This window comes from Aulonocara stuartgranti, assembly GCF_965226115.1.
Source record: "Aulonocara stuartgranti genome assembly, chromosome: 16".
Classification (NCBI taxonomy): domain Eukaryota; kingdom Metazoa; phylum Chordata; class Actinopteri; order Cichliformes; family Cichlidae; genus Aulonocara; species Aulonocara stuartgranti.
The window spans coordinates 14,610,588-14,622,373 of NC_138952.1; the positions used below are offsets into that span (position 1 = coordinate 14,610,588).

An 11,786-nucleotide genomic window follows, 5' to 3' on the forward strand; every position below is an offset into this window, starting at 1 on the left:
TATTAGCTTGAATCAATTTGGCGTTTCTCCTTTAACATCAGGTATCAGCAAGACATTTTCTTACAGAAGACTGACGCTCACTGGATGGTTTTTGAAACGTATCTAGATGTAGTTGGTCTCATGTGATTGGCCGATTAATTATGATTATACATAGTCAATGATCGGTTCAAAATGTGTACCTAATAAAGTGTCTGTAATCGCCTTTTACCATTAATCAGGCAGATTAACTCAACTACCGGTAACTGTTTTATGTAATTTAGAGTCAACTTTGTTTGTTTTTTTTTATTCTTAAAACACAAACTAGCGTTTTAAGTTCCATCAGTACTTTTGTTTAAGTACTGGTGGGCTACGTTTGTAAACTATTAGTAATTATAAAGAAAACTTGTGTATAAACTGAATAAATAGTGTAATCTGTCATGTAAATGTCTGCAGTGATATATGCACGTTGCTGAAACGCGGTGAAAGCAGTTTGAAAGGAAAGATCGGCTAATTTACAACCTTTGGTCTTTGAACGCCACTCGCTGAAGCATTCATGACGCTCTTGGGCTTCCGTAGAAATGTCAGCGTAATCACATGTTACCCTAAGGTTGGCTCAGCTTTTTGTCAGTTCCTTTTATGGTAAGTCGTTTACTATTTTCCCAGTAGTTCATTGTAACTTTTAGTAGTTGTAATGTCCTTAAAGTCCCGTTTAAGGAAGTGGACAGAGTCGGTGTTTTAAATAGATTGTGGCTGAACGTGTCGTTCAAAGAGCACACACTTATGTTTACATTAGCAAAATTGGGTTAGCCTTGTAGATCAAAACTGTCACTATAAATATAGGCTTGAGGTTGTTGCCAGCTGCTCTTATGATTCGTGCAGGAGAGTAAGTGTTAATGATCTGGTTCAGTTAACTGTCGTGGATCTGCCCCAGCCAAACACTATTTTAGGGGATCGCCAGCTACAGCTTATAGCAGGTTTCTCTTTCTTTCCATTACAGATGAGATAAAACCAACCAGCAAACGATGACTACCCGCAAAGATTGTCGCTCCATCTTTGATTTGTGCTTGAATGATGAGGCTTTTGGATTGAGAGAGGTGAACCCCGTCCTAAAGGAGGGTGTAATTATTGACCTCGCCTCAGATTGTATGTATGGAACACATATGATGTTGTGGGGAAAAAGATGCCCAGTTTATTCAGTCGTTGAATAAATGTCTTTCCTCACACAGGTGTGGAAAATAGAAGTGCTGAAGATGACAGGCGAGAAGGCGAGTCCAGCCTGGTTAGAGAGGTGTCTGAGAAGATGGTCTGCTCAGCCTGCAGATGTCCCTTTATTAACCGCGAGGAGCAGGTAACCACGCAGTACTCTACAATCTGTTCATGCATTGAGAACCGGTGCCTGAACATGCACTTTGTGTTGCAGAGGGAGCACTACAAGCTTGACTGGCATCGGTTCAACTTGAGACAAAAGATGGCCATGTTGCCGCCCCTCACAGCGGAGGAGTTTGAGAGGAAGACGGGTGCAGGTGAGGAAACTGGAGTAATACACATCTAAGATGGAGTTTAACTAGGAAAAAAAGGTCTGAAGCAGTTGGAACAACTGACCTATTGTTGTCACTTTACAGGAGACTTATCAAGTATCTCGGGCTCAGAGTCCGATTCAGAGGACGAAGACTCGGACAGCGATGCTGGAGTTAAAAGCAGAACGGTCTCTGACAAAGACATGGAGAGCTCAGGTGAAACTCCTTTAACAGCTGGTCGGCTCTCCAGCAAGTTGGTTTTCCAGAACTCAGTGGGAGATTATCTGTTAGTCTACCGCTGCATACTTAAGGGAAAGGTGAGGATCAGTCCAATGAAATCTATAATCTGTTAAAAAAAAAACAAAAAAAAAAAACACTTTAGATTTATATAATTTAATATTTTGTCATTTTTCCTGAAAAGTTTCAGTTGGATGACGGACACGATGCAGGATCCTCTCTGAAAGCTATAACAAAGAAGACTACGTGGGTCATTCTCATGACTGGTGGAGGTCATTTTGCTGGTGCTGTATTTGAAGGGTAATTTTTTATTTCCCTGCTTTGTATGCTTTCATATTACACATTATGGCTGAAATTTAAAGCACAACAACACAGCCGATTCACAGAGATGTGAAGCGTCCAGCACAATGTATTTTATGTTCCAGAAAACAAGTCCTTCTGCACAAGACCTTCCACCGATACACAGTGCGAGCAAAACGAGGCACTGCCCAGGGACTCAGAGATTCTCAGAACCGCAGTCACGCACCAAAATCTGCAGGAGCTGCACTGCGACGACACAATGAGGCGGCGCTAGTCAAGGTCATACTGCGCTCCATCAGATCGCCTTTTGAGTGAAAGCCATGCCTTATCTGTTCTTCTTCATAAAGTTTGGTTGATGTTTTTCAAACAGTGGCTATAAAAGCTCAAGATTCCTTTGGCTGATTCATTAGTTTTTCTCCTCCAAGAATAGATCATGTACTTTTGTGAGGTTGCGGTAGTGTAGCCATGGAGCCAAGTATTTCGTTTTGGCTATGTGGTTAAATTCTCTGCCTCACTCATAGGATGACGTAGTATTCTTTTTTTATTTATTTTTTGTTAACCTGGATTTTTATTTAAATTTTTTTAACTTTTTGCAGGACATTCAGGACCTTCTTGTAACCTGGGCCGAACACTTGAAAGGGGCCTCTAAAATATTCATACGAGCTCCCAGCTACAACAAAACTATCTTTTTTGGTGGTCGAGGAGGTCCCCTTGATAAAAAAGATCCCAGGATCTGCACAATCCCCTTTGCAACACGCAGGGCAACTTTTCGAGAGGTACAGAGGGTACATGAGGTCCTTTCTACTGTTCATGTGTATGGTAAGAAGCACGAAGTGCTTGAAATAATAACATGTCTCCTGCACATGTTTATGCAGCTTAGGTATATTTATCGCACAATCAGTAATATCTTTTTTTCAGGGAAAGACACAGACATTTCTGCAGTCTTCAGTCCAACTAAAAAGCTGTGGAAAAAAGCTGTTAAACCCACAGCAGAACTAAACACAGATCAAGAGAAAGGTAGGTTTAAGATGTTTAAACATGGTTTGTAAGCTCTCTGTTGACCTCGGTGGATAAACTATAGCATCAAATAATAATGTTAAACTTAGTAAACCTGACTGCAAATTTATTGCTTGCATCAGCTGAAGAAAACCGCGAAAGCACTGATGAAGAAGAGTGTGGGGAGATCCAACTGGAGATGGTGGAAATGACATTAGGAACACTGGACCTCAGGGAGTGTGAAATCCATCCCTCCAGGCACAAAAGGAGGAGGAGACGAAAGAAGGAGGAAGCTAAAATTCCAATTGAAGGTAGATCTGATCAACTATCTCATCGCAGGTGGAATCCAAGGCATGCTAGTTTATTACTCAATTGTTCTGCAAAATTTATGAAATACCAGATTCATTTGGGACCGATCCAAAGAGCATAGAAGCAGAAGGTAAAGAAGAGGAACTGCCAGAGGCTACACCAGTAGAAGATCTCCCTCAAGAAGTGCAGTCAAAGAGCAAGAGGAAAAGGAAGGTACAGAGCAAGAAACAAGTGGATGGTGAGTAGGGGTTTAAATCTATATTTTTCCACTTGTTTCTCAGTCTTGCAAAAGCTGTGTAATGCATTGTTTTCAAGTGTGAAAACTCAACATTAAGCTTTCTTTCTTTATAGATGTTGTTGAAGAGTCATGTGAGTATAGCCTCAGGGATGCACTCTTTACTGCCTGCAAGGTTGGGGATGTGGAAGCTCTGCGCACACTCCTCCAGCTCCCTGTGGAAAAGTCAGAGGGTCAAGAGCATTTGGAGAGCAAACTTTCTGATGCCTCAAGTCCTCATACTCTCCTCAATAAACCCATTGATGCTTCAGGGTTCACATTACTGCATGTTGCCACAGCTGCTGCACAAAAGGCAGCGATCGGCCTCCTCCTAGATGAAGGAGCAGACCCCTCCTGCAGGTATCAAGAATATTATCGTCAAGCGTTGTAAAAGTGTGATTGTGTAGCAGCTGAAGTGAACACAGTGAAACCTTGCCCAGGTTTAATTACCATCTCTACATTATTCCTTTACAGGGATAATAAAGGGCAGACACCGTACATCGTCGCCCCTGACAAAGACACAAGAAACGTCTTTCGGAAATATATGGGGGATAATCCCGACAAATACGACTACAGCAAGGCCCAGGTAAGGTTAAACTCGTGCACCTTTGAACATGTATTGCATTAAACGGAAGCTGGTAATTTGACTAAGTGTCTTACTCCTGTGCAATTAAAGATCCCTGGGCCGCTGACGGCAGAGATTGAACTGAAAAAGATGGAAAAGAAAAAGGCCCAGAAGGCCCAGAAAAAACAGCGAGAAAAAGAGCAGAAAGAGGAAAAGAGGAAACAAGAGCTGGAGGCAGAGGAAAAGAAGCAGTTTGTATCTCTGACTGATCGTGAAAAGGTAGGTTACTGCTAAAGGTCTGCAGCTGATTCCTTGTAAGAGGCTGTTTTTTGGAAATGTTCATATTTGGCTTATTGATTATAGAGAGCTCTGGCAGCAGAGAAGAGATTTGCAGCGCAGGTTGCTGCAACAGGAGCCAGCATCTCTAATATCAAGTACGTCTCTCAAGAGCCATCCTCTCGCTGAGCTAATGCATAATGTAATAGCAAGTTATTTAAAAGCTGCACTGAAATACGGTGTGACTCTTCTGTGGGTTTGTCTTTGTCAACAGGAGGTGCTGGCTGTGTGGGGAGTCTCTGCTTGGGAAGATCCCTTTTCAGTACCTGGATTATTCATTTTGTACTCCCCACTGTGTTCAAATGCATCGGAAAGCAAATGCTCCTCCAGGAAAGACCTAGTGTCCATCTAGGAACTATTTTACTTGGAGAGGAGTCTACCTCATTAAAAGTACTGGTTAATTTGGCTTTTTTTAGGCTTTGACTTGCCTTAATTTTATTGTGGCAGGTGATTTTAGACACTCGGATACATATACTGTATGTAATAAAATCAATGTACAATTTATTTACAGCATCTGTAATCGGGCAAAAAGAAAAGCAATAATTAAAAACAACAGTCAGCATATATTTCTTTTGCACAGGCTTGGTGAATATTGTAACAGCAAGTAATTGAGTGTTTAGTGTTTCTGTGTCAAAAATTAAAACTGCTGACATCAGATTGTCTCATATGCCATAGAAATACTGTTGTGTAGCAGCTCCTTCAGGTGAGATCATTTGTTCAGAGTACTATTGTGCTTCAGTTAGACTGATAATTATTTTTAGAGCTGCAATGTGAAGAAAATGTAATACTTCAAAATTCAGTGGGCTCCGTCAAAGCTTTTTAGGCGTGATGTTGAGCTGAGGTCGGTCCATAAAAAGAACCCTCGAGTGTCCTGGAGCTCCTTCCAGCTCCAGCACCGTGATGTTGTTGGGCAGGGTGGTGCTAAGCAGGGGTCCGGGGACATAGACAGTCTGCTGAGGCCCTCTGGCTGGCCAGTATCGTCCCAGGTTCACACCATTAATCCAAACCTGACCCTGATGAAGGAAAAAGAAACATCCAGAAGAATACAGTTATTTTATTCCTTGCTAGAAACGTGGGGTAAATAAACAAAAGAATAAAGTCTGCCAGGTCCAGAATGTCCCCAAATATAGTCAGCATTACCTTAGTCCATTCATTGAGCTTGAGGAAAGTGTCCCATGCTAAGCCGTTGGGCTGCAAAGTCCCCATGTAGAAGGTTGGTCCACGTGTAGGTTCTCTCCGAGGAGCAGGGTCAGACTTTCGGCTGTTGCCGTGAGGCCATCCACCAGTAACGGCTCCGTCAATGTCCAAAGGGTAAATCTTCCAGTCAGTCAGAACATCTTTACCCAGGATCAAGTTGCTCAACAGGCCCTGAAATTCACACAATATTTACCATTTAAAACCCGTAGTCCATGGTTTTACTTGCTGCAACTTCCAAACAGCTGCAGGGAAATGTATGTTTTTAAATGCTTGTACTCTGCTTGCTTGCTCTATTAATTGCCTTGCCTTGTAGTCATTGATCTTGCTGCCAAAGTTAACCCTGCCCATGTTCTCTACGAGGATGTCCAGTGTGTCCCCCTGCTGTCCTGTGACATTCATCACCAGCACAGTGTCTCTCTCTAACAGGCCCTGGAAAACCTGTTCAAACGGTTGTATGTTTCCAAAAGCGTGAACGGATACAACATCATTTATATTTGAAACTTCACAATTTGACGCAGACAAACAAGCTCAGATTTAACCTACAACGTTTTTCCCCTGACGAGGACATCAACAAAAGTTCACAGTCAGGCCTTACCCCATTGACGGACACATATGCACGGTCATGAACCCCATTCAGTGGAGAGATAAGTGGTGTGGGCTCTGAGAGGTTGTGCGGCAGTGTGGTCCGATATAGCACGTACCCATAGTACTGAACACAATAGACAACACAGGTTGCAGACACAACAGTCTAGAAGTTCTCCATGGTTCAAGAGTTACAGTGTTTCTACAATAATGCTCTCCCCACTGTTTCCCTCAGACACCCCATACCTGTTTCACCTCTTCAAACGTAATAGGATACTGAGATTTGATTGGTCCCAGAGGTGAAAGGGTGTTCAACAGGCCACTAATGTCCCCAACCTGTTAAAGTGACACTTTTTTGAGTTTTGAACATTTTTAAAAATATTTCTTGACATTGGGATTAATTTCCTGAACTGATCCTACCTTTTGCAGGGTCACAAAGCCATAGACAAACTTGGGAGTTGCTGGTGGCATGGGGCCAGAGGGAATCTCTCTAAACTGATGGGAAATGGTGATGAATTAATCATGCATTAATCAGGACATCAGCCTTAGCAGGTGGCTGTTCAATCAGTTCTACCTGCTTTATGACATCTCTAATAGCCAAGAGCTTCTCTGTGGGGTCTCCTGCCTCAGTCAGCGGGGCGTCGTAATCATAACTTGTGACTACTGAGCGAAACCTGGTGTCATGATCAGCACCTTAGTGAGAACAACAGAGCGTTACTAGAGATCACTAAACTGCAAACTGAGCTTTTATCTGCCTCTAAAACATGAAAACTGTGATATAATCTGGCACTGAGACAATGAATGAATGAATACTGAGATTCTGTCAATAAGTTACCATTCCAGTAGCCAAAGTTTGTTCCTCCTTCAAACATGTACCTGAGAAGAAAGAGACGTAGAGTGTAATATCAGAGGAAATTAGCAGTGGTGTCTTAAAGGATGAGGTTGCTGGCTTTTATTTAATCCAAATTAAAGGATCCCAACGATCATTACATTGATTGCAGTGGCACTGTGATGTCCTTTTAGCCAAATTTACCTAGCTTATCCGAAAACTATAAGAAAACATAATCCGTCCATTTTCTTAACCGCTTATCCCCACAGGGTCACAGTGAGGTTGTACACCGATGCCCATTTTAGAATAAAACAGGTGGCAGTAAAAGTATCTACCTCTCCTTATGTCTGTTAATCTGTCAGCTTAATCCAGTTCAAACATTTCAAAAAAGAAGGCCTGTCATGCCACACCGTGTTAAAGATTCTAATGTGTGATCAGTGTAACACTTTTGAGCCAAAGGCTAGTCTTGGCTCTGTATGATATGAGTGGGAATCCCTCCATCAGGCACAGCTCTGGCTGTGATCACAGATTTCCCACCTACCTCCTGTTTCAGTAAATTCAAGTAAATAAGGAATATTTTGAACTCTGGATCATGCAAAGGTTCTCTAGTATGGTATAAGGACAAAGGCATGAAGTAGGAAATGAGTAGCTGTAAATGGACAGTGGCCTTTCGCTGTAATTTAAAAGAGAGGTATGAAAATCCGCATCTTCAGTTGGATTCAAACATGACTCATGCCACTGATACTGCAGGTAAGCTCATAAGCTGGGAAAATAAACCAGTTGTTGTGGTTGTTGGATCAGGCTTTTACATTAGTATACTAACACAGTTTTATTATTTGAATGTGTTTCTACAGAGAGGAAGATTTGGGGGTTTGTGGAGACATACATGTTGACGTTGGCCCCCATGGTTAGCATTTCTCCTAGCACTCTGCTGACCTTCTGAGCATCAACCACAGCATGCTGATCTCCCCAGTGATCCAACCAGCCAGTGTAAAACTCTGAGTTCACCTGCAACGTAATTTAAAACAGTTTTATCACATATACCTGTGAAATCATACGAACGAGTTACAAATTCATTTTTACTTGTGAAAGAGGTTTTAACTATAGTACATTATTGACATAATAGCAGGTGGTGGAAGTGCTGCACATGATTGCATTGCATTCAAATATTGTGTCCACCTCACTGTGCCTTTCTTTTCTCTAACTGCTTTGACTCCACCCCTGCTGGTCATGTAAGATAGCTGTCCTACCTGAGCCTATTATGAGGTTTGTCTTTGTATGAAAGGGGACCTTTAAGACAAAGACAATTAAAAAGAAAGTTGTTAAAGGGGAAGTCGTCCAGAACGAGACACACCTAAAAAAGATTTGTTTTAGAAGGTGATGGAGAAACACCCTGAAAGATTCATAAGGATTATTTTGAACTGTGAATCATGCAAAGCTACTCTAAGTGTATCCAGGAAGAAAGGTAAAGAGCTCAGCTTTTACGTTTTAAATCATTTCTATATCAATCAATAAATTAAAAGTAACTGATTAGTAATGCACCACCACCCACTGTAAACATCAGCAGAATTTTTTTCTGCAGCTTTTTTAATTGAATGTCATTAGAATACACAAGTGTACATAATAAAATGGCCAGTGAGTGTGTATTGTGTATATTCAGCCCCTGCTTCTTAGGATTATGTTTAGTGAATAGATATGTTACGAACCAGGGGTCCTCGAGGTTCAAATCGTCGTTGCCGGGCGAAGGCTTCAGTGATGTTGGTGTCTGAGAAAAGAACATGTAGAAATAACAACGATCTCTAAAAGAACAAGAAGATGATGTTTTATCTTTGGACACCGTCACACAATACCAACCTGTCCCAAAGTCTATTGTGGCATATAATCCTTCCAGAGTCCCACATATCATTTCCTTGTTTGTGTTTCCATCAGTGGTGAACAGGATGACGTCCTCGCCCAGAAAGAAGCGGAAGAGAGTGCGCAGGTGACGCATGTAGTTGTAGTCACAGCTGTAGTAACTCCCATATTCATTCTCAACCTGCATTTAAGATTGTATATTTTCAAATCCAATAATAATACACTAACTCTTAAAAAGCTTTATAGCGACCCACTTAGAACTCTACCTGGACAGTAATGATGTTTCCCCCGTTAACATAGAGCCAAGGTTTCACTTTGGGGAGGAGAACAGCAAGCCAGTTGCTGACTGCCTGCAGGTAATCTGGGAGAAAACAGATAATGTTCATAAAGCAATACATTTCAAAAAGGGTCATAGGTGCATGTTTTACCTGTGTCTGCAGAGCGCAGTATGATGTTTGGCTTTTGAAGTAACCAGGCAGGCAGTCCACCCTGCAAGAGAAAATTAGAAGAGAATGAAGGCAGAAACGTGGGCAATCATGTGATTAGCCAGCCTCTTTTATCTCACCACAGGGATTTGGAGAGCAGTGTAAAAAAATACCTCCACACATTTTAACTTTGTATTTTTAATATATGAAATATGGCATAAATGTGTGCATCCTACTACAGTTATAGTAATATATACCACCAGCCACTTCATTAGGTGAACCTGCTCAACTGCTCATTAACACAAATATCTAATCAGCCAATCACACAGCAGCAACACAATGCATTTAGCCACGTAGACACGGAGAAAATGTCCTACTGAAAACCAGACTGGTCACCAGAATGGGAAAGAAAGGTGATTTAAGTGACTTTGAACGTGGCGTAGTTGTTGGTGCCAGATCGGTTGATGTACTCTGATTTTACAACATAATCATGACTACAGTTTACCTGTAAGCCGCAGTTCTCTGGCCCATCAGAATGACCAGAGTGCTTCAAGCTTATAGGAAGACAAAAGTAACTCAAATAACCACTTGTTACAACCAAGGTATGCAAAGAGCATCTGTGAACATGTAAAACAGATTCACAGATTAAGCAGTTGGGCATGTAAAGACCACACGGGTGCCACTCCTGTCAGCTAAGAACAGGAAACTGAGGCTACAATAAGCAGATTGTTCAAAACTGGAAAACAGAACATTGGATAAATGTCGCCTGGTCTAATGAGTACTGATTTCTGCTGGATGGTAGGCTCTAAACTTGGTTTAAGTAAAATAAATGCTTGTATCCATGCTGCCTTGTATCAACAGGTCAGAATGCTGCTGGTGGTTTAATAGGGTGGCGTTGAGTTCACTGTACTCAAATGTTCTCCACAATCACCAGACTTCAATATCTCAATCCAACAAAGCACCTTTGGGATGTGGATGTTATGACCTCTGTTCTCACCATTTCCCATTCAGCACAGATGTACGGTCCAGGACGCAGGATGACCAGCAGACCCGTCTGGTTGGCCAGATCCAAAAAATGCTCCAGATCTCTGTCTCCTGTGAAGTTTTGAACTCCCTGTACCGTTTCATGGAAGTTCCAGGGCACATATCTGTGTATGCAGACATGGTAAATGTACAATGTTTATAAAGGCCAACAAACAATCCAGTTGAAAAACATTTATATTTAAATGTTTGCGATGGGGTCGGCTTACACTTGGATGGCATTCAGTCCAGTCATGTACATCTTCGCGAGTCGGTCCTTCCAGTAGTACCGTGGGATTCTGGAGTAGTGGATACTCCCTGAGATGTACTGAAAAGGCTTCCCATCTTTCAGGAAACAGTTTCTTTTGTAGTCTATAGAGAAAGATCTCTCTCCAGAGGCCTGCAATATAGTCACGGTAACTGCTATGAGAGTCAAAGTGCTGATAATCTGTCTATAACTTCCACTGCATATTTCTCAGGACTGAACTTGGGTAGCAGCTTGGGCAGTTATTAATGATGCTGCGAGAACAACTGTAGGTAAACTATGTATGTATGCACATATAAAAGGTTACAGAAATTATATATAGTTAAAGTTATATATATTTTGCACGAACCTTTCAAGGAAGTAGAGAGAGGCAGGGGGAAAAAACGAAAGATCAGCTGACTGAACTACTGTAAAAAAAACCTTTAGTTTCATTCTTACCAAATTTCCATTCACATCTGAACAGGCAAGAGTCAGTGCAGCGAGGAGTAAGGCAGCAGCAGCAGCCATGTCCGCTGCCTACCTGTGACGGTTAAACCTAAAACATCTATAACAGCTATAGATGCAAACATATACAGTCTTCTTTCACCTCACTCCAAGTCTATTATTAACAGGGGGAAGCATTGAGTCAACGTCCTCCCCGCTTCAGTAGCACTACCACGTGATTTTTATTTAGTCATCAGCTGGGTCCTAAAGTCTGTCGCTTCGCCTCAAAACCTGTTCTGGCAGGCCCCTTTTTGTCATCACCGTTATCAGTGAGACCTAGTAGTTATTATTTTTCTCATAAATAGAGACATTTAATATACTATAAATATCTCAATGCTTAAATTATAAATGAAATAAAAATAAACAAGATTAAATCTTGATCCAAATATGTCAAGCACACTTGGAAGTTAAAAACAGAGGCGAAAATTCAATGTGGTTATAGATTTTAAATTATAAAATTTAAATATCAGTAGCTAAGTAACATAACTTTACTGCATTCCTGTGTGTATACCTGTCTATTGTTGGGGTTATTTACACATGTGAACATACAAAAAACACAAAAACGACAAAATAGAAGTATGTAAGTCTGTAACTGTGCAGGCTAAGTGGGAATCCTGC

The 11,786-nt window shown here is 41.4% G+C and overlaps 2 protein-coding genes across 3 annotated transcripts; one reads left to right on the plus strand and one right to left on the minus strand.

Annotated features, from left to right (window-relative positions):
- Window positions 1–456: 456 nt before the first annotated feature.
- On the plus strand, window positions 457–5,168 carry ankzf1 (ankyrin repeat and zinc finger peptidyl tRNA hydrolase 1). 2 transcript variants are annotated; one of them, XM_082509285.1, is made up of 16 exons: window positions 457–622; window positions 982–1,122; window positions 1,206–1,327; window positions 1,400–1,502; window positions 1,602–1,813; window positions 1,918–2,033; window positions 2,159–2,312; window positions 2,630–2,852; window positions 2,952–3,050; window positions 3,173–3,340; window positions 3,430–3,576; window positions 3,690–3,972; window positions 4,087–4,198; window positions 4,289–4,456; window positions 4,541–4,611; window positions 4,728–5,168. In XM_082509285.1, the coding sequence occupies exons 1-16, from the start codon at window positions 616–618 to the stop codon at window positions 4,852–4,854; spliced, it is 2,253 nt and encodes a 750-aa protein (XP_082365411.1). In that variant the 5' UTR covers window positions 457–615; the 3' UTR covers window positions 4,855–5,168. The 2 variants fall into 2 exon arrangements, with proteins under 2 accessions (XP_082365411.1, XP_082365412.1); XM_082509286.1 differs by lacking the exon at window positions 457–622 and having other exon boundaries at window positions 965–1,122.
- glb1l (galactosidase, beta 1-like) lies at window positions 4,998–11,341 on the minus strand. The gene is made up of 16 exons (XM_082509287.1): window positions 11,124–11,341; window positions 10,651–10,820; window positions 10,398–10,548; window positions 9,404–9,464; window positions 9,242–9,336; window positions 8,976–9,156; window positions 8,828–8,886; window positions 8,008–8,129; window positions 7,128–7,168; window positions 6,867–6,985; window positions 6,713–6,787; window positions 6,539–6,628; window positions 6,306–6,419; window positions 6,017–6,148; window positions 5,654–5,881; window positions 4,998–5,526 (listed from the first exon to the last, which is right to left on the minus strand). Exons 1-16 carry the CDS (start codon window positions 11,190–11,192, stop codon window positions 5,323–5,325), a joined length of 1,911 nt encoding a protein of 636 aa, XP_082365413.1. The 5' UTR covers window positions 11,193–11,341; the 3' UTR covers window positions 4,998–5,322.
- Between the last annotated feature and the right edge of the window lie 445 nt (window positions 11,342–11,786).

Bases quoted from the DNA above. Each gene is read 5' to 3' on its own strand.
- ankzf1 (XM_082509285.1), top strand. The intron at 1,123-1,205 runs GTATGTATGGAA...TTCCTCACACAG, and splicing joins TATTGACCTCGCCTCAGATT to GTGTGGAAAATAGAAGTGCT. The intron at 2,313-2,629 runs GTCATACTGCGC...AACTTTTTGCAG, and splicing joins ATGAGGCGGCGCTAGTCAAG to GACATTCAGGACCTTCTTGT.
- glb1l (XM_082509287.1), bottom strand. From the start codon at position 11,192: ATGGCTGCTGCTGCTGCCTTACTCCTCGCTGCACTGACTCTTGCCTGT. The intron at 9,337-9,403 runs GTAAAACATGCA...GTTTTCTCCCAG, and splicing joins ACTGCGCTCTGCAGACACAG to ATTACCTGCAGGCAGTCAGC. The intron at 8,130-8,827 runs GTTCGTAACATA...ATTACGTTGCAG, and splicing joins TTGAACCTCGAGGACCCCTG to GTGAACTCAGAGTTTTACAC.